Genomic DNA, 22,608 nt, shown 5'->3' with positions numbered 1-22,608 from the left:
TGAGTGGGAGAGGGGCAGGGAGAGAAGGTGACAAAATCCAAAGAGGCTCCAGGCTCTGAGCTGTCAGCACAGAGCCCAATGTGGGGCTTGAACCCACAAACCATGAGATCATGACCTGAGCTGAAGTCAGATGCTTAACCAACTGAGCCACCTAAGTGACCCTCAATTGAAATTTAATAATCATTGAGGGAAAGATCATTTCTTCTAATGTTTTCTGTGTTTTTCTCCCCCTCCCTCAGCTTCACTGACCCAAGTCTTACTGTAATGTTTCAAATAATTGGTTCTCAAAAGCGCTTAACTGTCCCTTGATTGTTTATATTTTCTTTTCCATTTCTGAGTCCTTCAGGGCAGTATTCCAGAGATCACGTTCATCCAGATTTGTGTGACTCTCAACTGATCAAGCTAAGGTCAGAGTCCATTGTATGCTTTGCAGAAAGGGTTTCCTAGACTTCTAACTTCATTTTGGCTCTGTAGAATGGGCGTTTCTCTGTCTTAAGTTATTACCTGAAAAATGTGAGAGTTGATGTGCCCTTGAAGTTTACTCTAATCAGAGGGTACTTGTTACACTTTTATAGAAGTATAGAAATTCCAGTAGTATTGGTGCTTCTCGACCAAGAGCATCAGTCTGAGCTCCTTAGTAGTCAAGGAGCTTCACAAAGAGGAAATACTTAAGCCTCAGTGATCACTGGGGAAACATTCAGGCTACTATACCAGGAAAAATAGTGGACTGGATCTGTACAACCCAGACCCTCACTAGGAAAGGCGTTCTGAGCAGGAGAGGATTGAGGAAAGAAACAAGTGTCAAATGGATTTAAGTCCTACCATCACCTACAGGTAGCTATAGGGCTTTGGACAACTCACTTAGACCAGATGGGCCTCAATTTCCTTCTCTTTTCTGAAAAAAAAAATAATTGGGCAAAATGATCTGTATGGACCTTTCCAACTCCTTTACTCTATGTGCATTTATAACTGACAGTATAATTTCTTTAAGTTTTCAGAGTATTTTTGGTTCCTGATTTGGCAAACTTTGCAATCTACACTACAGATTTTGGAGATACAGGTGCATCTGTGTACATTTCTTTAAATTTAGTAATTAAGCTTTCCACTTTCAAATTTCCTAATGAGGACACACACACACACACACTTCTAATATGGAAGCTCAGAAGAGGTATAAATAAGTCATTCTGGGATTTCTGCTATTTTACTCAGTAAGAACAAGAGCATATGGGCTAACAGCCACCTCATGGTGCTAATGTAAAGACATTGCCACCCAAAGAGTTTTCCTCTAAGCAAGGGGCATACAAGGGTGGCAGAACATATTTTGACACAGGGAAAGTTATCTTAGTTTCCCTTCACTCTGGGTCACCAAATCAAATTGTCTAAATCCATCCTTCGTCTTAACCACCCAACTCACTCACATGGTCTCCATGAGTCCTGGGTGAATGGGTAAAAGCTTCCACCTTCTATAGCCTCTCAAAGCAAATACAGGACTGTGGAGAGGTAGTTACACCTGAAAAGTTACCTAGTTAGTTATTCTGGCACTAGAAAATAAATTGAAAAAAAAAAGGAAAAGAAATTGACAGGCCTTTCAGGGAGCTAATTATTGAGCCTGCTATTTGGTTCACTGACAGAACTGCTTGTTTGTGGGAAGAAACATATTTATGCATTGCTTTTTCCATTACCACTATTTCTATCATCATAAATAAGAATCAATAGGCCATTTCAAGTAGCATATGTTCACCACCATTTAGCATTGGAGTGTCAGCCATATGCAGGCTAGGCAGCAGTGCCCCAACCTCCTGGCTAAGGATTAAAACCCAACAGACAAGGAAAGCACTTCAAATGCTGGGAGACAGTGTGAATGTCTGTGCGAGCAATTTGAGGGCAAAAGCGGTCCTTTCTTTGTCTCTGTATCTGTAGCACAGTGTCTGGCACAAGACAGGTCATCCAAAATGAATAAACAAGTGAATGAAGGGGTGAGTGAGGCAAAAGAAGGTTTGAAGATGCTACATGGAGCCCACTGGATTTATTGGCCTGGTCACGGATGTTGTTTTGATAAGGGCAGAGAGAGCTATCCACAATTCACAGTGAAGAAATGAAGGCCAGAGCACAGTAGGAGCCAAGAGGGAGCCTGCCTTTGGGGAGCAGTTTGACTGTACGTACCCCGGTCCCTGCAATATTCACTGTCAGGCCTCACTATGAAGATGAGAAATCAGAATGACAGCCATAAAAAAAAGTCAAGCAAGACCTCAAAAGAAAAACTCCCCACTGCCCATGAAATTCTTGCTGGACCAAAAAAAGGCAGATTGGGGACTAAGCAGAGAGAAGATAGGAAAAAGAAAGAAGTGAGGTATTGGAGGGGAAAGTGGAAGAGGAGCTTAGGCAGAGGCCAGAGTGGGGTAATGGGGATGTGAAACCCAGTGCAAGGACAGGCAGAGATGATGAAGACCCACATTTTTGCAGGGAGGCTGTGGGCATCTGGGTTGTGAGGAGTGAAGAGGCATTAAAGCTGAGAGTAGAAGAAGAGAGGGAGGAGGAAAAGGAGAGAGAGAGGTCAGATAAACGTCTATAAAACAACACCCATCACCACTGAGAACAAGTACAAAAGAATCCTTTTTTTCTTCTTGAGAAAGACAAAGGGAATTTTAAGTAGGATTAAGTAGTAGTAGCTTTCCGAACTCAGCAGCTCTCAGAAGCAATAATAACCACATAAATAGCTAAGTGGATGGTAGGAATCGCTTCACTTTGGAATCTGGCCAGCATATCAAAGTTAACAGTAATATCACATCTTTCTGAAAGCTTTCCTGAGATTCTAGGGGGGAAAATCATCTCAGAAAACTGTTTGCACCAAGTTAATTTTAGGAAGAGGATGCTCCTCACTGCTTGAAGACATTCTATCTCCTGAAAATTGATAAGACAGAAGCCCTACCCTGCTGGGAAGCACTCTTTTATCCATGTAAATACATTGCCAGTATCACCCCCAATGGAAGTGAATAATTACGTTCACGGATTATCATCGCCTAATGTAAAATTTTACTCAGAATATAACCCACAAATGATACCCTAAATGCAGCAAAAAGTCCCTCATAGATATCCTCTTTCACACAGTTCTCTAACTTTTTGACTCACTGTGGATGGTTAAACACGAACTCTGTAAAGGCCAAATTTTGAAACACAGATATCTGTATACATTCATTTCTGAATTTGGTGGGATTGGACAAATTGGAAATATAAATAATTTTCGAACCCTGGACACCTCTACTCCGTGAATACCCATAGATTTTCCTTCTTAATTTGACCACTGACGTGTTAGATCATCTTTCCTCCCCCAAAACAGAGATGAAAACTGCGTTTTGATGGTAATTTGGGGCACAAACATCTTCTCTCAACATCTGGAAATATTCACGTGTTACCACTTCAAGAAAATTAACTTAGAACATTGCATAATTTATTTCTTTCCCACCCAGAGACAAGTTATTTCAGTATCACTCACAATGGAATTTGCAGGAAAATCTGTTTACTGATCCTGTTTCCTAAGGGTGCACTTGCCCTAGCACTTGGAGTAAACACCATTTTAAAGGAACTGGACATAGGTCTTACTGACAGACTTTTACAATTTTAGCCAAATAAATAAAAGGAATATGAAGTAGACATGCCATCAAGTGTGGACTATACCACAACCTCAGTCAGTATTATGCCTGAAATAAGTATCAGATATACACCATCTACAGATGCTAAAAGGATGTCAACATACATCAACTTTGTTTTTTATTTATTTTTATTTTTTTAATGTTTATTTATTTTTAAGAGAGAGAGAGAACAGGGGAGGGGCAGAGAGAGGGAGACACAGAATCCGAAGCAGGCTCCCAGCTCTGAGCACAGAGACGGACGTGGGGCTGGAACCCACAGACTGAGGTCATGACCTGAGCCAAAGTTGGATGCTTAACTGGCTGAGCCACCCAGGTACCCCTCAAACCCCTAATAAGAGTTTAGAGAAACTTGTTATTCTGAAAACAAGTCTATTAAAAAGTTATGATTACTTTATAACTAATTTCCTAGTTATTAGTTATAAATACATAAAACGAAGTTCATCCACTTCATTACTTCATTGAATGGTAGACTTTCATTAGTATGATCTAAATGATAGGATGTGACTGCACACAGACAGTAACATTCAGAAGTCAGAATTAAGCACAGTGTAAAATATACCTGAATGAAAACACAGAAGGTACTCCATAAACTCCCCTTTCAAATCCTTCTATAAACTGGACCTTCTTTATTTCCCATTATTCCTTAACATGCACCTTCTTTCCAGTAAGCTGGACCTCTTCACTGTCCTTCGTACACATCTCCATGGCCTGTGCTACTCTGTGTCTTTGCCCTGCTGCTGGCCCATCTTCTCCCTCATCTTGATGTTCTCTCTTAAATCTTTCTTATCAAACTCTCACCTCTTCCGTGAAGTTTTGAATTTTCCAACCTGAACTTACAGTCATACATCTTCTGAAGTTCCACAATATCTATGTCCAAATTTAGCTTTTAATGATGGGATTTTTCCTCCTCTGCTCATATACGATTTTACATGTACCTTTTTTCCCCCTAACTAAATCACATTATTTAAAGGTAACACCTCCCTCTTGATGCCTCTCCTAAAGTTTCTGTCAAGATCCTATCCCACAGCTAATTTTTACTCCTTCTGATTGCTATTTTTATCTGACAAGATGCTCAAATGTGCCCTACCCTAAACGAAACATCTGTAACCCCACTTCTTTCTTTCTGAAGGGTTTTACCATACCTTTCTTTCCTTGCCAAACTTTTTTAAAAAAATCCTTCTTTCCTCCCCTTCCTCTATTCCAGCTCTATCTCAGAACCTCACGATCTGAGTCTGTCACACTCCTGATTCCTCAGCCATACCTCTCAGCAGCATTGAAACTGCACACACCCCATCTTTTCTCCTGCACGCTGGGAGGGCATGTCCTTCCCCAAACCCATCATGTTCTGCTGCCCTTCCTGATTCTTCTCCTAGAATCTTCAGTTATCATCCCTCAGCTCTGCTCCAAAAAGTTCTGGCAACTGCATCCCTGCCCTTGCCTTTAACTTCCAAGTCTCCATCTGCCACACACGAACCTGTATTATTAGTGCTGAATTCTCCGTGGGGTCTCAGACCTTATGCTGCCACCTGCTGGGCAGTTCCATGGGGCTATCTCAAAAACAAATTCAAGTTTGTCCCCTCCCAACCTACCATTCATTGTCTTCTCTGCGAACTAATTACATTACCTTTTTCCTAGTCCTAGCTGGTAGAGATTTTACATTCAGAATCTCCATTGCTTACCCCCATCCCACTGTTAGTCACTCACCATATACTTGCTGTAAATACTACTTTCCAGGACTTTTTTCCTCTGTGTTCTGCCCTGATTTGCACATCCCTGTTTAGGCTGTGACTGCCTATCACCAGGACTACTGGAAGGGCCCTGACTAATCTTTCACCTTCCTCTCTCCTAATCTGCAATCCTCCTCATACTTATGCCAGAAAAATCTGTTTGAAACAGGTATCTGAGCAACGCCCTAGACAAAAAGCCTCGAATAATTCTATTCTATAGGTAGAATAAAACCCAAAATCCCCAGCTCTGGGGTTTCTGGAAAGAACTTGAAGAACTTGCATGACACAACCCCAGCCACTCTCCCTCTTACTTGCTATCCTCCCTCACTCACTCCAGCCGCCTCACTCACTCCAGCCCCCACTCCAGTGGGGGATTTTTATCCCCCGCTATGGCTTGAACAAGAGCCTTGCCCTAGATCCTGGAATGGCTTGCCATCATATCTTCACATGGCCGACAACATCTTGCCCTTCAGGTCTCATCTCAATGTCACCTCCTTAGAGAAGCATTCTCTGACTGCACAGCCTAATGGCCACCCTCCCTGCCGACACCACCTGGTCAGCCCTTCGCATTTACCCCCCTTGTATTTCCCATAAGCACATCTCAGCATCTGGAAGTATCTCTTCATTTATATGTTTACTTCTTTACTGTCTGTCTCCTCACACTGGAATGTAAGCCCCATGAGCACAGACCTCATCTCTGTTTGCAGATCCTGGAAGGGGGCCTGGCACACAGGAAACCTAAAGTCAGACTCTCCACAGCATGCCGCCTACTTTTCACATCCCCAACCTCAATCTATGTCTGCTCTAGCACTTATCATATTATGTCTTCTACTGAGCAGCTATTGCCAAATGAAATAATCAGAGGGAAAGGAGGATATATCAAAACATGAGAACAAGAAGTAGGTGAGGGAGGGGTATATAGTTATAAAATGCTCACTCAAGTTTTGTAGTATTCAGTGCAGAAGATTTATGCATCTTTGTTAAAATTATCCCTAATCTTTTATGGTTTTTGATCCTGCTATTAACAGTATTATTTAAATTTCATTTTCCACATATTAGTTTCTATAAAAAAAACTATAGACAGCTAGATAGATATAGATATAGATATAGATATAGATATATAGAGATAGAGATAGAGATAGAGATAGAGATAGAGATAGAGATATAGAAAAAGGTTTTTTATATTGACCTTGTATCTGTGGTTTGGTTAAATTGACTAAGTTCTAAGTAACTTTTAAAATTCCATAGGTGGTTCTATGTACACAATCATGTTATCTAAAAATTTAAAAAAAATGTTTCGTTCTTACATTCAAAATATGCGCATTTAATATCACTATTATTTTAAAGCACAAGATACAGAAGGTAAAGCATAAAAAAAAATCATAGCTGCAAGAGCTATGCAGGATATGGGGGACAACCGTATTACAGGGGACATGCATTGAAATAGTGCAAGAAAACCGCTGTCTTAAAGCAATGCATTATGATCCTTCATCTTAACTACACGTTAAGTTCCTGGAGACCACTATTGTTTCTTGATTTTTTTGTCTATATCCCACCAAGCCTATTAAAGTGCTTTGCCCATAATAGAAACTCAATAAATGTTTCTAAATAGAATTCAAACACACCAGTGTTGGACACGTTGCATGTGATCAAGAAATACTTGTTGACTGTAAGAAACAATGAATACACATAAGTTTGTTGAATGATCAGTGTATGCTCAATCCTGCTGAGAAACTGATAAGAAACTTGAAGAAATAGGAGATACTCTGATCATTGTCCATATAGAAAAACTTCATTTTTCAGTTAATGATAAAACAAATGCACGAAGGGAAACATTTCACTGGTTACCTGTGCATTTCTTTATATGAGTGTTCCTTTTTCCATGTGATCCTAACTTGCATCCAAAATTCTCCTCCCAAAATTCTGCAAACCACACATTTCTTCGATTATTGGCAAGAGTTCGGCTTCTAAAGTAGCGATCAAACCCTATTTTAGAGAGAAAAGGTATGATTTTAATATTCTTTCAAAATCAAAACCAAATACTGTCAGAGCTTTTGAATGGCTATTATGTCAGACATTTGAATGAATATGTTGTGATTATTGCATGAAAAAAAAACCCAAAACGTATTAACAAATGGGGAAGAACCAATAGCCCAGAAATTAGTCTTCCCATATGGTAAAAGCCAAGGGTAATCAACAGATAATATCATCACCCTCACTCTTCACCATTGAGTCACCTGGCTGTATAGATGAACATAACAGGAGGGCCTGTTAATGTCATCATCACACCTCCCCCTCTCCTCTACATCACAGTGACCAGCGACATTCTGCTATATATTCAGAACCAACTCAGACTTTTCTCATTCTTCTCTCTCTCTCCTAACAGGAGTCAATGTTCCAGGTTGCTATACTTCTTCCTGACTCAAAATGTATCTGTCCTAGATGTTCCATTTTTCAGCTAATCCAATAAACTAACCAGCTCTGATGTAGTCTTATGCAGTCATGGGTAACGGGCTAATGTGTTAGCCTGCTTGGGTGACACCTCATAAAAGAGAGATCACCTGGAACTAATGTTTTACTCCAAAAGATAATGGGGAAGGTAGGAATTTCAGTCACTGCTAAGACGATTGGAAATGATATCTTGGAGACAAACTTCCTCTCAGGGAAGCTCCATATCTTTGCTGTTGCATTTACTTATCTATAGGGTCAGCCCAGTCTCACATCTCCATTTTATAGAAAGCAAATACTCTCCCCATGACAATGCAGTAACCATCATCTATGCCATGGAAATGCGCAAGCTTAGAGGGCAACATCATGGAAAGGGCTAACATCATAGAAATATCTAAGGCCAACTAGAACTCCCTTTTTTTAAAGAAAAAAATCTAATGGGTATTCTTTTCTAATGAAAAATATATATTGAGTTAAATAGTTACTGTCTTGGCATTTCTACCATCAGAATTACAAATTCTATCCAGAATCATCAACCATGGGTACATTTCATCATATGCTGGTATTCTGGTTTTGCCTTGGAGTTTTGATTCAATTGGAATGAAACAAATTTTCTATGGCTTGTCCTTACCATCAATTGATGCCCTTTTGGGCAGAATCGTCACCGCTCCTTCTGCAATCTCCTCCTGCTGATAAACAGGTGCTATTTTGGATCCCCAACTATCTGAGCCAATCCAGAGAAAATGACCACTTTGGTTTAATTTTTTCGCTGCTTCCAATATCCTCCTACAGGAATAAAAAGAAATAAAACATACCATATTTCTCAAGAAACACACTTATGAATGTTATAAGACCAGATATATTGAATTATATACACTCAGTAGGTCAGTGTTAAACAATTAGTCAATCACTAACTGCCTGAGTCTTATCATTTCTAAAGGAAACATATTGACACCTGCTAGTTAGCCTTATCCTTAACCTCACTCACATTATTCTGTCTATCATCCTTACTTGTCTCATTTCTTTCAGCCCCCAAGTTTTACTTTATAGACATTTCAGACTTAGGAACTAGAAGGCTGTTGTGTCTCTGTGCAGCAGAAGGCAATCTGTAACTGCACGAGAACGCTGCAATTCCTGTGAAATCTCACAAGATTTTACACTGAACATGAAATATGTTAAAAAAAAAAAAAAGGATGTGGATTGCACATCTGATCCAACATCAAGAAGAAAATTAATCCGCACCTGATGTCATCTTCATTGGCAAACATAATCACTGCCCGAGCATTAGGTGTTTCTAGCAGGCGTTTGATAATTTTTTCAAATTCTCCAGGTCTTGGTTCACGTGGGATTTTCTGTGATTGAGCAATGCAAACACCACCTATTTTAAAAAGAGAGAGTGACTCAGAAATGGCACTTATTTAATTAACCAATTTAATGAGGTTAGCTATTTTATAAAAATGAATGATTCAATGCAGTATGTTTTTCAAAACTTTCATTCTCACCTATTAAAAGCAATCATGTTTGTTGCATTACAATATATATATCAAATAAATGACATCAATTATTTAATCATACATCAGGGTTATTGCTTTATTTTCCAAGCTTAAAGATTATTTTTGTGGATGTCTATAATAAAGCTAAAGTGTACAAAATGTGTAATGACAGTTAAGGAGTGCAAAGAAGAATGGCTGTTTTGATTCATTTGATGTTAAGTTGAAAAACAAGTGCCTGGATTAATAAAAAGTGTGAGTATGTCTTATAGGTGAGACCACCTATTAAGTAAAAGGATCCTTTTGCTATTTTATCTATTTGTAGACCTGCTTTAAAGTTAATTTCATTTTACAGCTCATAGTATTACAGCGAAAATTTTATGTATCAGCAAAATGATATGTTATGAAACAAGCAGTCTTCAAAACTATTTGAGACACAGGCAAGTTCCAAAGATGCAGACCCTCAGTTGACATTATGTCTCCACCAAGAAAATCAAAATGGCAGCAATCCCATCCCTCTATCACAGAAGGAAGGAAGGAAGGAAGGAAGGAAGGAAGGAAGGAAGGAAGGAAGGAAGGAACAGGGGAAGAGGACAGGAAGGGAGGGCAGGGAGGGGAGGGGAGAGGAGGGGAGGGAAGGGGAGGGCAGGGAAGGTGAGGAGAGGCGAGGCGAGGAGGAAGGAAGGAAGGAAGGAAGGAAGGAAGGAAGGAAGGGAGGGAGGAAGGAAGAAAAAAGAGTTCTTCCTTTGGTCTCTCCTTCTAAGGCAATGAGAAACCAAAGAGAAAAGTTTAGAAATGACCTCTGCCACCTGTCAGGGTTCCTCAATTACAGTAGAGTAGAAAGTGAACATATTCTAATATTAGAAGAAAAATGAATATTAGCAATATGGTTCAGTTGCATTATGGCTTACATAGGCTTTTTTTGAGTCAGATGAGAAAGCACCATTTATAACATTGCTTCAGTAGGTAATGACATTTTTACTTCCAAACAATTGCCAATACATTCAGTCACCCAAACATTATTATGTTCCACTATATGGTTATGTATTGGGCTGGACACTGGGGATACACAATCTAATCCAGGAGTTATACCATCTAGTCTGGGAGATAGTCATTCCAATAAATTATCATAGAATATGAGGTAAATTTTACAATTAAGAGGATATACTTACATAATGGGAACACAGAGGAAGAGGTAACTAAAGTGCTTAAGAGATTTTAAAAAGCAAATATACATCCATCTAGGAACAAAAGTGGGACATTTCTGCTATAGGCAAAAGTATGAAAGAACCTTGTTTGATCATGGCCTATGGTCAAGACTGGCTGGGGCTGAGGTTGGAAAGAATGGCCAGGCCCAGCTTGAGAATGACTTTGTTAGACATGCCAAATAATTTGGACTTTATCTTGAAAACAATGGGAACCCACTGAATATTCAGAAGCAGGAGAATTACATGATGAGTTGTATGCCTTGGGAAGAAACCTCAGGTAGCCAAACAAAGAAGAAATGTCTGGTAGCCAGACAACGGCCATTGTGGACAGACATACCATGTGTAGCAATAATGTAGGCTAACAGTGTTAGAGTACTGAAGGTTATATTTCTTATAAGTTAGAGCATGGTCTAAGTTATCTCTATGACAGCAATGCTCTTATTTTTTTTTTTATTTATATATGAAATTTATTGTCAAATTGGTTTCCATACAACACCCAGTGCTCATCCCAAAAGGTGCCCTCCTCAATACCCATCACCCACCCTCTCCTCCCTCCCACCCCCCATCAACCCTCAGTTTGCTCTCAGTTCTCAACAGTCTCTTATGCTTTGGCTCTCTCCCACTCTAACCTCTTTTTTTTTTTTTTTCCCTCCCCTCCCCCATGGGTTCCTGTCAAGTTTCTCAGGATCCACATAAGAGTGAAACCATATGGTATCTGTCTTTCTCTGTATGGCTTATTTCACTTAGCATCACACTCTCCAGTGCTCTTATTAAACTCTTCAGGAGTAGGAATTGCCCATAATCCGCAGACAGAGCCTGTAGGTAGCTAGCCTACTAATATGCCATTAATAGTTGTGGTGATTGATTCATTGTTTCATTAAATATTCATTGCACGCCCCTGCTGCACAGGGGCTGTGGATGAAATGGTGAATATAATAGACACAGTTTATGCCTTCAGAGTGTAGAAACATTGTGGGTAAAACAGGCTTGAATGCAAACAACAACAACAATAAAAGTAAGTATATAATTATAAATTATGGTGAGTTCTATGAGAAAGACCAAGGGCATTTAATTTACATGGAGGAGTGTTCAGGAAAAGTCTCCCTAAAGTGTTGTTGAAATCAGAAAGAAGACACAATGGGTGAGAACAGCATGTGAAAGGGCAGGAAAGAGCCATCCGAGCTAATGAATGACAGAGAGAGAGAGAAATGTGAGACAAAGATGAGAGGTAGACAGGGGCCACGTCATGCATAGTTTGTGCAGGTGCTGTGGAAGATTATGAATACTTAAAGTGATTAACTACGAACTTAATGTTTCTCTTTCTTCACCTTTTTTTTTTAATATATGAAATTTATTGTCAAATTGGTTTCCATACAACACCCAGTGCTCATCCCAAAAGGTGCCCTCCTCAATACCCATCACCCGCCCTCCCCTCCCTCCCACCCCCCATCAACCCTCAGTTTGCTCTCAGTTTTTAACAGTCTCTTATGCTTTGGCTCTCTCCCACTCTAACCTCTTTTTTTTTTTTTCCTTCCCCTCCCCCATGGGTTTCTGTTAAGTTTCTCAGGATCCACATAAGAGTAAAACCATATGGTATCTGTCTTTCTCTGTATGGCTTATTTCACGTAGCATCACACTCTCCAGTTCCATCCACGTTGCTACAAAAGGCCATATTTCATTTTTTCTCATTGCCACGTAGTATTCCATTGTGTATATAAACCACAATTTCTTTATCCATTCATCAATTGATGGACATTTAGGTTCTTTCCTTAATTTGGCTATTGTTGAGAGTGCTGCTATAAACATTGGGGTACAAGTGCCCCTATGCATCAGCACTCCAGTATCCCTTGGGTAAATTCCTAGCAGTGCTATAGCTGGGTCATAGGGTAGGTCTATTTTTAATTTTCTGAGGAACCTCCACACTGCTTTCCAGAGCGGCTGCACCAATTTGCATTCCCACCAACAGTGCAAGAGGGTTCCCGTTTCTCCACATCCTCTCCAGCATCTAGAGTCTCCTGATTTGTTCATTTTGGCCACTCTGACTGGCGTGAGGTGATATCTGAGTGTGGTTTTGATTTGTATTTCCCTGATAAGGAGCGACGTTGAACATCTTTTCATGTGCCTGTTGGCCATCCGGATGTCTTCTTTAGAGAAGTGTCTATTCATGTTTTCTGCCCATTTCTTCACTGGGTTATTTGTTTTTCGGGTGTGGAGTTTGGTGAGCTCTTTATAGATTTTGGATACTAGCCCTTTGTCCGGTATGTCATTTGCAAATATCTTTTCCGATTCCGTTCGTTGCCTTTTAGTTTTGTTGGTTGTTTCCTTTGCTGTGCAGAAGCTTTTTATCTTCATAAGGTCCCAGTAATTCACTTTTGCTTTTAATTCCCTTGCCTTTGGGGGTGTGTCGAGTAAGAGATTGCTACGGCTGAGGTCAGAGAGGTCTTTTCCTACTTTCTCCTCTAAGGTTTTGATGGTTTCCTGTCTCACATTCAGGTCCTTTATCCATTTTGAGTTTATTTTTGTGAATGGTGTGAGAAAGTGGTCTAGTTTCAACCTTCTGCATGTTGCTGTCCAGTTCTCCCAGCACCATTTGTTAAAGAGACTGTCTTTTTTCCATTGGATGTTCTTTCCTGCTTTGTCAAAGATGAGTTGGCCATACGTTTGTGGGTCTAGTTCTGGGGTTCCTATTCTATTCCATTGGTCTATGTGTCTGTTTTTGTGCCAATACCATGCTGTCTTGATGATGACAGCTTTGTAGTAGAGGCTAAAGTCTGGGATTGTGATGCCTCCTGCTTTGGTCTTCGTCTTCAAAATTCCTTTGGCTATTCGGGGCCTTTTGGGGTTCCATATGAATTTTAGGATTGCTTGTTCTAGTTTCGAGAAGAATGCTGGTGCAATTTTGATTGGGATTGCATTGAATGTGTAGATAGCTTTGGGTAGTATTGACATTTTGACAATATTTATTCTTCCAATCCATGAGCAGGGAATGTCTTTCCATTTCTTTAAATCTTCTTCAATTACCTTCATAAGTTTTCTATAGTTTTCAGCATACAGATCTTTTACATCTTTGGTTAGATTTATTCCTAGGGGGGCGCCTGGGTGGCGCAGTCGGTTAAGCGTCCGACTTCAGCCAGGTCACGATCTCGCGGCCCGTGAGTTCGAGCCCCGCGTCGGGCTCTGGGCTGATGGCTCAGAGCTTGGAGCCTGTTTCCGATTCTGTGTCTCCCTCTCTCTCTGCCCCTCCCCCGTTCATGCTCTGTCTCTCTCTGTCCCAAAAAATAAATAAATGTTGAAAAAAAAAATTAAAAAAAAAAAAAAAAAGATTTATTCCTAGGTATTTTATGCTTCTTGGTGCAAGTGTGAATGGGATCAGTTTCTTTATTTGTCTTTCTGTTGCTTCATTATTAGTGTATAAGGATGCAACTGATTTCTGTACATTGATTTTGTATCCTGCAACTTTGCTGAATTCAAGTATCAGTTCTAGCAGACTTTTGGTGGAGTCTATCGGATTTTCCATGTATAATATCATGTCATCTGCAAAAAGCGAAAGCTTGACTTCATCTTTGCCAATTTGGATGCCTTTGATTTCCTTTTGTTGTCTGATTGCTGATGCTAGAACTTCCAGCACTATGTTAAACAACAGCGGTGAGAGTGGGCATCCCTGTCATGTTCCTGATCTCAGGGAAAAAGCTCTCAGTTTTTCCCCGTTGAGGATGATGTTAGCTGTGGGCTTTTCATAAATGGCTTTTATGATCTTTAAGTATGTTCCTTCTATCCTGACTTTCTCAAGGGTTTTTATTAAGAAAGGGTGCTGGATTTTGTCAAAGGCCTTTTCTGCATCGATTGACAGGATCATATGGTTTTTCTCTTTTTTTTTGTTAATGTGATGTATCACGTTGATTGATTTGCGAATGTTGAACCAGCCCTGCATCCCAGGAATGAATCCCACTTGGTCATGGTGAATAATTCTTTTTATATGCCGTTGAATTCGATTTGCTAGTATCTTATTGAGAATTTTTGCATCCATATTCATCAGGGATATTGGCCTGTAGTTCTCTTTTTTTACTGGGTCTCTGTCTGGTTTAGGAATCAAAGTCATACTGGCTTCATAGAATGAGTCTGGAAGTTTTCCTTCCCCTTCTATTTCTTGGAATAGCTTGAGAAGGATAGGTATTATCTCTGCTTTAAACGTCTGGTAGAACTCCCCTGGGAAGCCATCTGGTCCTGGACTCTTATTTGTTGGGAGATTTTTGATAACCGATTCAATTTCTTCACTGGTTATGGGTCTGTTCAAGCTTTCTATTTCCTCCTGATTGAGTTTTGGAAGAGTGTGGGTGTTTAGGAATATGTCTTCCAGGTTGTCCAATTTGTTGGCATATAATTTTTCATAGTATTCTCTGATAATTGTTTGTATCTCTGAGGGATTGGTTGTAATTCTTTCTTCACCTTTTAAGAAGCCCATAGAAATAGGTCTCATCTGTGAACACTGCCTTTCATGGAGGAAAAATGGATGAGGGTCACTTATGCAGAGGACAAACCGGAGTGGAAAGAACAGGAGGTATTGAGCCCCATTAAGAAGTTACTGGAAGAGGCCACAGAGAATGATGCCTGAGACAATACTACTGGTGCCAAGGAGGAGTAGACAGAGATGTTAGAATGAGTTAGAATCAATGAAGCTTCGAACTATTTTTTCCAGCTTTATTGAGGGAGGATTTACAAATAAAAATTGTATATATTTAGACTGTACTGATTTTATCTAAGCAGTGAGGTTGTGGGAAACCACTAAGCATGACACTAAGATTTTGGCCTTTGTGACCAGTTTGTGTGATGCCACCATTAAACAAGCAGGCAATACAGGAGGGTGAGAAGGTACATAGAGGAGAAAAGAATGATTCTGATTCAGGACAGGTTGTCTTTGAAGTACCCATGGAACATCAAATTGAAGACGTTGGTCTGGAACTAAAGAGAGATGGAAAATGTAATTACAGTTTTGTCAGGTGCTGATGCAGTAGGTAGTTGAAGTGTCAGGAATGAACAGGTCACTCAGAAGGAATATTTAAATCAACAACAGGTGAAAAGGTGAATGATGGAGCTCTGAAAAACCACTAGCATTGGAGAAGGAACTAGCAAATATGAATGGAAAGGAGTGACCACATATTTGGAGGAGAAAACTTTTAGGACAAAGTCTAGTGGTAAGTTGAAGACTGCATAATGTTTTTAAAAATAAAAAAACAAATAAACAGAAAACTGTGATGAATGGAAGGATTAGGTAGCTGTAGGAATGTGAAAACAAAACTGTAACACTCTAGGGAACACTAGCTGTTTTAAAACATGACTGCCCTTTTAATTAAATTGCTGTGATTACTTAAGCATCCCATAAAGAGATGTCGTACCCTAAGTATCATTTGAGATTACTACTGACTCCATAGCCGGAAGAAATGAAGACTGAAAAAAAATTTTATTATGACTATTTCAGATGAGACAAACAGGCAATCCAGACATAGTTTAGTCTGAATTCATTGATTTATTCATTCACTAAGGATCTATTAAACTTTTTGTTCGTAAAAAGCTGAGTTAGGTTGGATTCTTACATAGTCTAAATTCATTTCATATTTTTTATGTCTCTGCCTCGTATTTGTCAGCCTGGTCAATTTGTTTTCCTGGAAAGAGGGACCACACAATTAATTTATTTCAGCTGAACAAATACTTATAAGGAAACTGCTCCACATGGCATTTTGCTGTTTGATGCCTTATGGATATTTTATTAAATTGTGGACTGTATTACTTCCCAAGTGATTGCATTTAGAAGATTGGGATTCTTTTCTTAGCTCTGAAACTCATTCACACTTTCTATCTTTACATCAGTCAAAAAGCCCGACAGTTAATCCATCCATAAGCACTCAAGGTCTACTATGTTTCATGAGCTACAGACATTCAAAGATTGTCTGTCTTCAGCATCTTGTAATATAATTGAATGACAAGATGTACACATAAGAAAAGCCAGATAAGAATATAAAATTATCTAATGATGAAAAACAATTGCATAGGTTATATCAAAAGGCAGTAGTAATTATCGTCACCCCTCAAAACAGGCCCATGATTTCATAAGAAGTCATTATATACTGTTGAGAGTTTGGTCAAATACCAGTGAAATTTAGTCAAACATTCAGGCTTAGTGAAAGATATGTTTTCCTACAATCAATACCTGTACCTATAATACCTACAATACCTTTCCTACATTATCTAATGTTTTAATATTTAAAGAGACTCTCAGACTTGACTTAGACTCCTGGCATGAGCAGGAGGAAGAGGAGTTGCCCTCCATCAAAGAACATGTCTATTACATCTATTTTTCCATATCTTACCCTGAGAGAATTCTGACTGCATGCAATTCAAGGGACACCAACTTTCCTGTTCTGCAGGTGTGCCCAGTTCTGCATGAAATAATTTCTAAAGCTTAGCACTTTCCTGAAGTGTAGGAAAATAATGCTGCATGGAGGAATTTATAATTGGTTGTTTTCTGGAATTTGCTGTTTGATTTCCTTGCCTGTGTAATTTTTTCTTTTGATTATTAATAATTGGAAGATCATTTGTAGAACTGAACGCTTTACATACACTTTGTAACATACACAACCGTTCTTTCTCAGTCTCATTCACTGATACCTCACTAGTCCTAATGGCAGCACTCTAAGGTTGGTATTATCACCATATTTTTGACGAGGACAATGAGAAACAGGGGTGTAAACAGCCAGTAAGAGGCTGGAGCGCAGGTTCAGATCCTGGTCTGATCCAAGTTTAGACTTTTTCCATCATCTTGCTTTTCCAGAATTAACTATACATGTTGCTTAATGGTTTAGTAGATACGAATGATTGATGAATAAAATAAAGCAAATTTAAAGACTCATTAAGAAACCCAGAAACCCAGCAGGTTGCCCCTTATAAGTCAATTTATAGCTACATAAATGCAGTACTTCTATTGAGTATTAAGAACTTAAGATACTGGGGTGCCTGAGTGGCTCAGTCGGTTAAGCATCCGACTTGGGCTCAGGTCATGATCTCGTGGTTTGTGAGCTCGAGCCCCACATCGGGCTCTGTGCTGACAGCTCAGAGCCTGAAGCCTGCTTCAGATTCTGTGTCTCCCTCTCTCTCTGCCCCTCCCCTGGTCACGCTCTGTCTCTCTCTGTCTTTCAATAAGAAACGTTAAAAAAATTAAAAAAAAAAATAGGACTTAAGATACTTAGAATCTATACAGATTTCTTAGAACTGACTTAATCTTCTTCAGTATATAACCAGTCCACCCTCAAAACCTTCCAATTACCCCTGCAAATGCCTGTCTTCAGAAAGACTTTGCTGATGTCCTTTGTATTCCATTTCTCCTTTGCATTGCAGTAATTGTATTCTTTTATTTTGTTATTTTTTCTCATCTTAGACTATAAACTCCATGCGTACTGAACCTTGTCTTTCACATTTACCACCATATCCTTATCACCTATCACTATGTTTGGTACATAGAGACTTCAACAAATATCTGTTCAATGAATAGATGGAAGATTTGTAATAGGCACTGATGGTATAGAGAAAGACAATGAGATAGTTCTGCCTGCAAACATCTCTCAGCCAAGTCAGGAAACAAAAGGATGCATGTAAATATATGTTTAAAAATAAGTGACATAAAAGAAGTTAAAAACGTGGACCATGATAATTCAGAGCAAGTTGCCACTGAAATGGGTCCGTTTCCCAAAACCATTTTTATGAGGGTTCCAAGAATTAGAATACCATGTTAACTTTAGTGTATTCATCTGTAGGGTGGCAAAATAATTTGCTCTCCTTGATTCAAGGGCAAGTTTGTAAATAATTCCATTTCATAAGTTTTATCTCTTTATTTCATGGGTGAGTAGCTTGATGTCTCAGGTCTGAGAGATGAAAGGTACATTCATGAGTTGATTCACCAGTGCAGGAAGATATTGGAGTGAGGAAGAAAACAGACTTAGCATCAGAAGGCCTAAGAGTGGATTCTGTGTGACCTGAGACAAAGCTCTCATCTCTCAGTTCCCTCATTTCTGTAATAAGGTTCATAAAAACCATCTCCCAGAGATATCAAGAGAACCAAATTTAAAAAGGCAATCTAACAAGGGTCTATACAGATGTGGTACATTATTAGTGTTGTTAATAATCCTCATCATCATGACCAGATAAGCACCATCACTGAACCTGACAGTGGAGACAGTTGATATTCAGGCTTAAAATATGGGATTGTCAACCAATCACAGTCTTGAATCCTTTCCACTCTTTGTATAATATTATCAGATATCCTAAATTCTGAGAAATGATACTTGTCCATTTGTCTATGCCAATAGATAAGATGGCTACATTTCACCTTTCATCTATTATTGGTCAACACAATGTGACTGGGGCAATTTCAACATGAGAGAATGGGAAAAGTTACTCACATTTTCCTTTTCAAACCCCCAGTTCCCACCCTATTGATCCAAGTCTCTTTTCAAAGAGAGTCTATAAGTATTTTGAAGACCTGGGTTGAAAATTAGAGTTTAACTCTTTAAAAGAATAACACAGTAGTAAAAACTATGTAACTATTAGTGGTAGCAACTATTAAGAAGCAAAGGTTGCTATGGAAACAACCACATTTTCACTTAACATTTGACTGTAGATTGTTGACAGGCTGGAATCTAAAGTGTCTGAGACAGTGTTTTCACAGGTTGGGTTCCCCAGGAAGCAGACCCTTAGAAGGAGCTTGAAATGCATATTTGCTCTTGGCCTCCACTCTATGGAGGGCCCAACAAGGAAGCAGCACTGAGCAGAGAAGTCCAGCTGGCGATGGCCCAGTGACAAGCTCCCAACATCACAGGGAGTTCTGAGGCTAGAATGGCTCCCAGGGTTGTTTTAAATTAGAGCAGGAAGGCCAAGGCATTATACTTTCACATGAATCAGTCGTTGAATGTGGGCCCCGTCCTGAAGTGGTGGAGGTAGGGGTAGGGTTAGAAAATTGGGCAGGGCAGCTCTCTACAGCCAGGCAATCTTCAAGGGCCAGTATAGCCCTCCCAATGGCAAGGTCAGCAGGCCTTTGCTAAGTGGGGATTTGAAGGGGCATTCACCATTTATACAAATTAAAATTTACAGAGAAATGAAGATATTGCATCTCTAAAATGATAGTATATGTCAAATAATTAATAAATGTTATTGTTTAATTTCAAAACTCTTCAAAGAGACTGTATTGCACAAAGAAATGTACTGCACAAAGGCAATCTATATAAATAGCACAAAACTGGAATTATAGGCCAACTTAGACAACAGAACTAGGATCATAAAACTCCCTGGTATTTCAATAGAGAAGTTTTGTGAAAGCAATCTGAAAGGATAAAGTATCACATTTTCAGTTGTTGCTTATTTTTAAGAACAAAATCTCTATTAATAATGTGGAAGGAGAAAAATAAAACAAGAAACAATGTCACAGCACTAAGTTCCAACTGTGATGAAAATCGAGGAGGATTAAATTATTAGGAATGAAATTACTTACAAAGCTGTGTACAGAATATAAAATGTGATTTCTTTTAAACAACATGATTATTACCAGTGTTGGTTGGTTCACAATTTCTGTCAAGTTAAGTTCTAAGCAAATTAGGTCAAGTCTCTGGTTGTCTAACCTGTTAGATCTGCATGACAGACTTCAGTTTGGCGCATAAACAAATCAACAAAATTACCATTTTATTAACTGTCAGAGAGAATGACTAGACTCTTGGTAAAAATTGGTCAAAATTTTTGATTGAGCATAAAAAATTGCCTGTAATTGACCATTTTGGGTCAAATAAAAATGTGACATAGTAAACTATTACATAATTATTTCTTATGAATGTGCCTCCAGATAATGGCAATGAACAAAACCAAATAACCAATTTTTGTTTTTTCCTTAAAGACAATAAAAACACATAAACTCTCCAAAGTGTCCAGATCCCAGTTTCAATTCCTGAGAGGGGAGGAGTCTCCATTCTCTGGAATCCATTCTCTGGAAACCAACTGGTTATCTGACAGTTCAACCCAATTCTGATGCTATCTACCCAGAGACAGCATCAGATCCCACAGGTGTAGATCCAGTCCTCTAAGACTGCTCTCCCACCTCGCTTTAGGCACCAGTCACAATCTGGATTGTTACTTCTACTTCAGACCAACTGGCTATAAATCAGAGGTCCCTAAGACCCCTCCTTGGGTTCAGTTAATTTGCTTGAGCAATTTACAGAACTCAGAGAATCATTGCACTTACTAGATCACCAGTTTTATAAGACTATAGCCAGATGAAGGAGATGCATAGGGCAAGATATGGAAAAAGAGCACGAAGCTTCCATGCCCTCTCTGACTGTGCCACTCTCCCCCAATCTGCAGGTGTTCACCAACCCAGAAGCTCTCCAAATCCTGTCCTTTTGGGTTTTTCTGGAGGCTTCATTACATAGGCCTGATTGGTTAAGTCATTGGCCATTGGTGATTGAGTTCTATCTCCAGCCCCTCTCTCTTTCCTGGAGGCGGGGGAATGTGACTAAAAGTTCCAACCCACTAATCACACTGTTAGTTCTCCCAGAAACCAGCCCCAGTCCTCAGGTGACCTAAGGGCTTTCCCAGAGTTACCTCATTAACATAATGAAAGACACCTCTATTACTTTCATCACTTAGAAGATTCCATGATTCATAGGAGTTCTGTCCCCAAAATAGGAGAAAAACCAAATACATATTTATTATAAATCATACTATCACAAGTCTCCACCCTAATTACCCTTGGTATCATTTCTTTCCATCTTTCTGGAGATAGAAGTAAAATAGCAACTTGGTCTAATGTAATTGGTCCTTTAGTGATAGTTGACTAAAATTTGTTCTGAGGTTCAAATAAGTGTAATCACACTTTTTGTAACAATATTTTCACCTCCATATGTGGTACACAACTGGGACTTCGCAGAAAAGTGCACAGTATGATCCGAGTGTGTACGTTTGTCAGCTTAAAGTGCACTTTGGGAAAGAGAAGATTTATCTCACACATCACAGTAAAGAAAAAGTGTTATTTTTAACAACATGGATTAAAACAGCAAAACTGTACTTAAATCTGTGCTCATTCTATCTTTTTCTCCTTCTCTTTCTTTCTGTAAAACATTTTATCCCTTTTCCTATATCAAATGCCATGTAGACTCTTAAAGAGACTCTGAGAAGCAATGAAATAAGGGAATGAAACTTCTGGTACAAAAAAGGCATGAGCCAAATACTACTTCCTATGTGTCCCATCGAGGTTAGCAACAGGGACAAGCCACTCTGAAAAAGACTGGCACAGATAGCCATCTCCTGCCCACCTCCTGCCTGTCTATGGTATCTCAGAGACACTGATGCTCAGGAGGACTGGGCTGAGAGAGTCTCACACGGTCAGTGACCATACATACTTGGCTTTCTAACTCAGCCACGACTCATCACAGATCCCAATATTTGCTCAAAGGAACACAGTGGTACAGTGGTTATGAATCTCTTCTCTGGGGCTAGATTTCCTGGCTCTAAATCCTGGCACATCTCTTACTGACTAGTGATTCTGGGTAAGTTATGTAACATTTCTGTGCCTCTGTCCCTCACCTGAACATCGTGGGGATGCTACTATCTTCCAAATGCATTACTATGAGTAAATAAGGAATTGAATAAGTACTCAACAGATTAATTTTTGTCACAGAAAACACATCAGTTTTATATTTTTTAAATCAAAATTGACAAACCCCAAACAGAAATGGTAACTCATTTTCATCAAGCAATATTTACCTATAACATTATTCCAAAACACCTCAAACTTCACTCCCCAAATGTACACAGAAAAATAACTCTTACCTGAGATTCTAGTTGATGGGCTGTGAACTGTAGAAAGTCTTACAGTCAGAAAGGAAACTCATGCCCATCACAAGCTAGACCTAAACTTCTTATGTGTTCTTTTCCTACTCCTAAAAGCTGTAAATATCTAAGGCAATATAGGTACAGTATGTGGGAAACATTCAGGGAAAGAAAGAAAGAAAGAAAGAAAGAAAGAAAGAAAGAAAGAAAGAAAGAAAGAAAG

The 22,608-nt window shown here is 39.2% G+C and overlaps 1 protein-coding gene across 6 annotated transcripts in view; it reads right to left on the bottom strand.

The window, feature by feature from the left end:
* The window catches only part of GRM8 (glutamate metabotropic receptor 8), a 775,589-nt gene that overhangs the window by 404,780 nt on the left and 348,201 nt on the right, over nucleotides 1-22,608 (bottom strand). For all 6 annotated transcript variants that reach the window (XR_005789206.1, XM_040472070.1, XM_040472072.1 and 3 more), the window contains exons 4-6: nucleotides 9,068-9,203; nucleotides 8,457-8,611; nucleotides 7,226-7,363 (exon numbers count right to left, since the gene is read on the bottom strand). Coding sequence is in view for 5 of the 6 variants with exons in the window: in XM_040472070.1 (XP_040328004.1) it covers nucleotides 7,226-7,363; nucleotides 8,457-8,611; nucleotides 9,068-9,203 (429 nt within the window). In the remaining variant the exon portion in view is untranslated. The remainder of the gene's footprint in view (nucleotides 1-7,225; nucleotides 7,364-8,456; nucleotides 8,612-9,067; nucleotides 9,204-22,608) is intronic.

Source organism: Herpailurus yagouaroundi, unplaced genomic scaffold, assembly GCF_014898765.1.
Source record: "Herpailurus yagouaroundi ecotype Mexico unplaced genomic scaffold, PumYag 100, whole genome shotgun sequence".
Classification (NCBI taxonomy): Eukaryota; Metazoa; Chordata; class Mammalia; order Carnivora; family Felidae; genus Herpailurus; species Herpailurus yagouaroundi.
The sequence above is the reverse complement of the archived record's forward strand: the minus strand, read 5'-3'. Positions and strand labels throughout refer to the sequence as shown.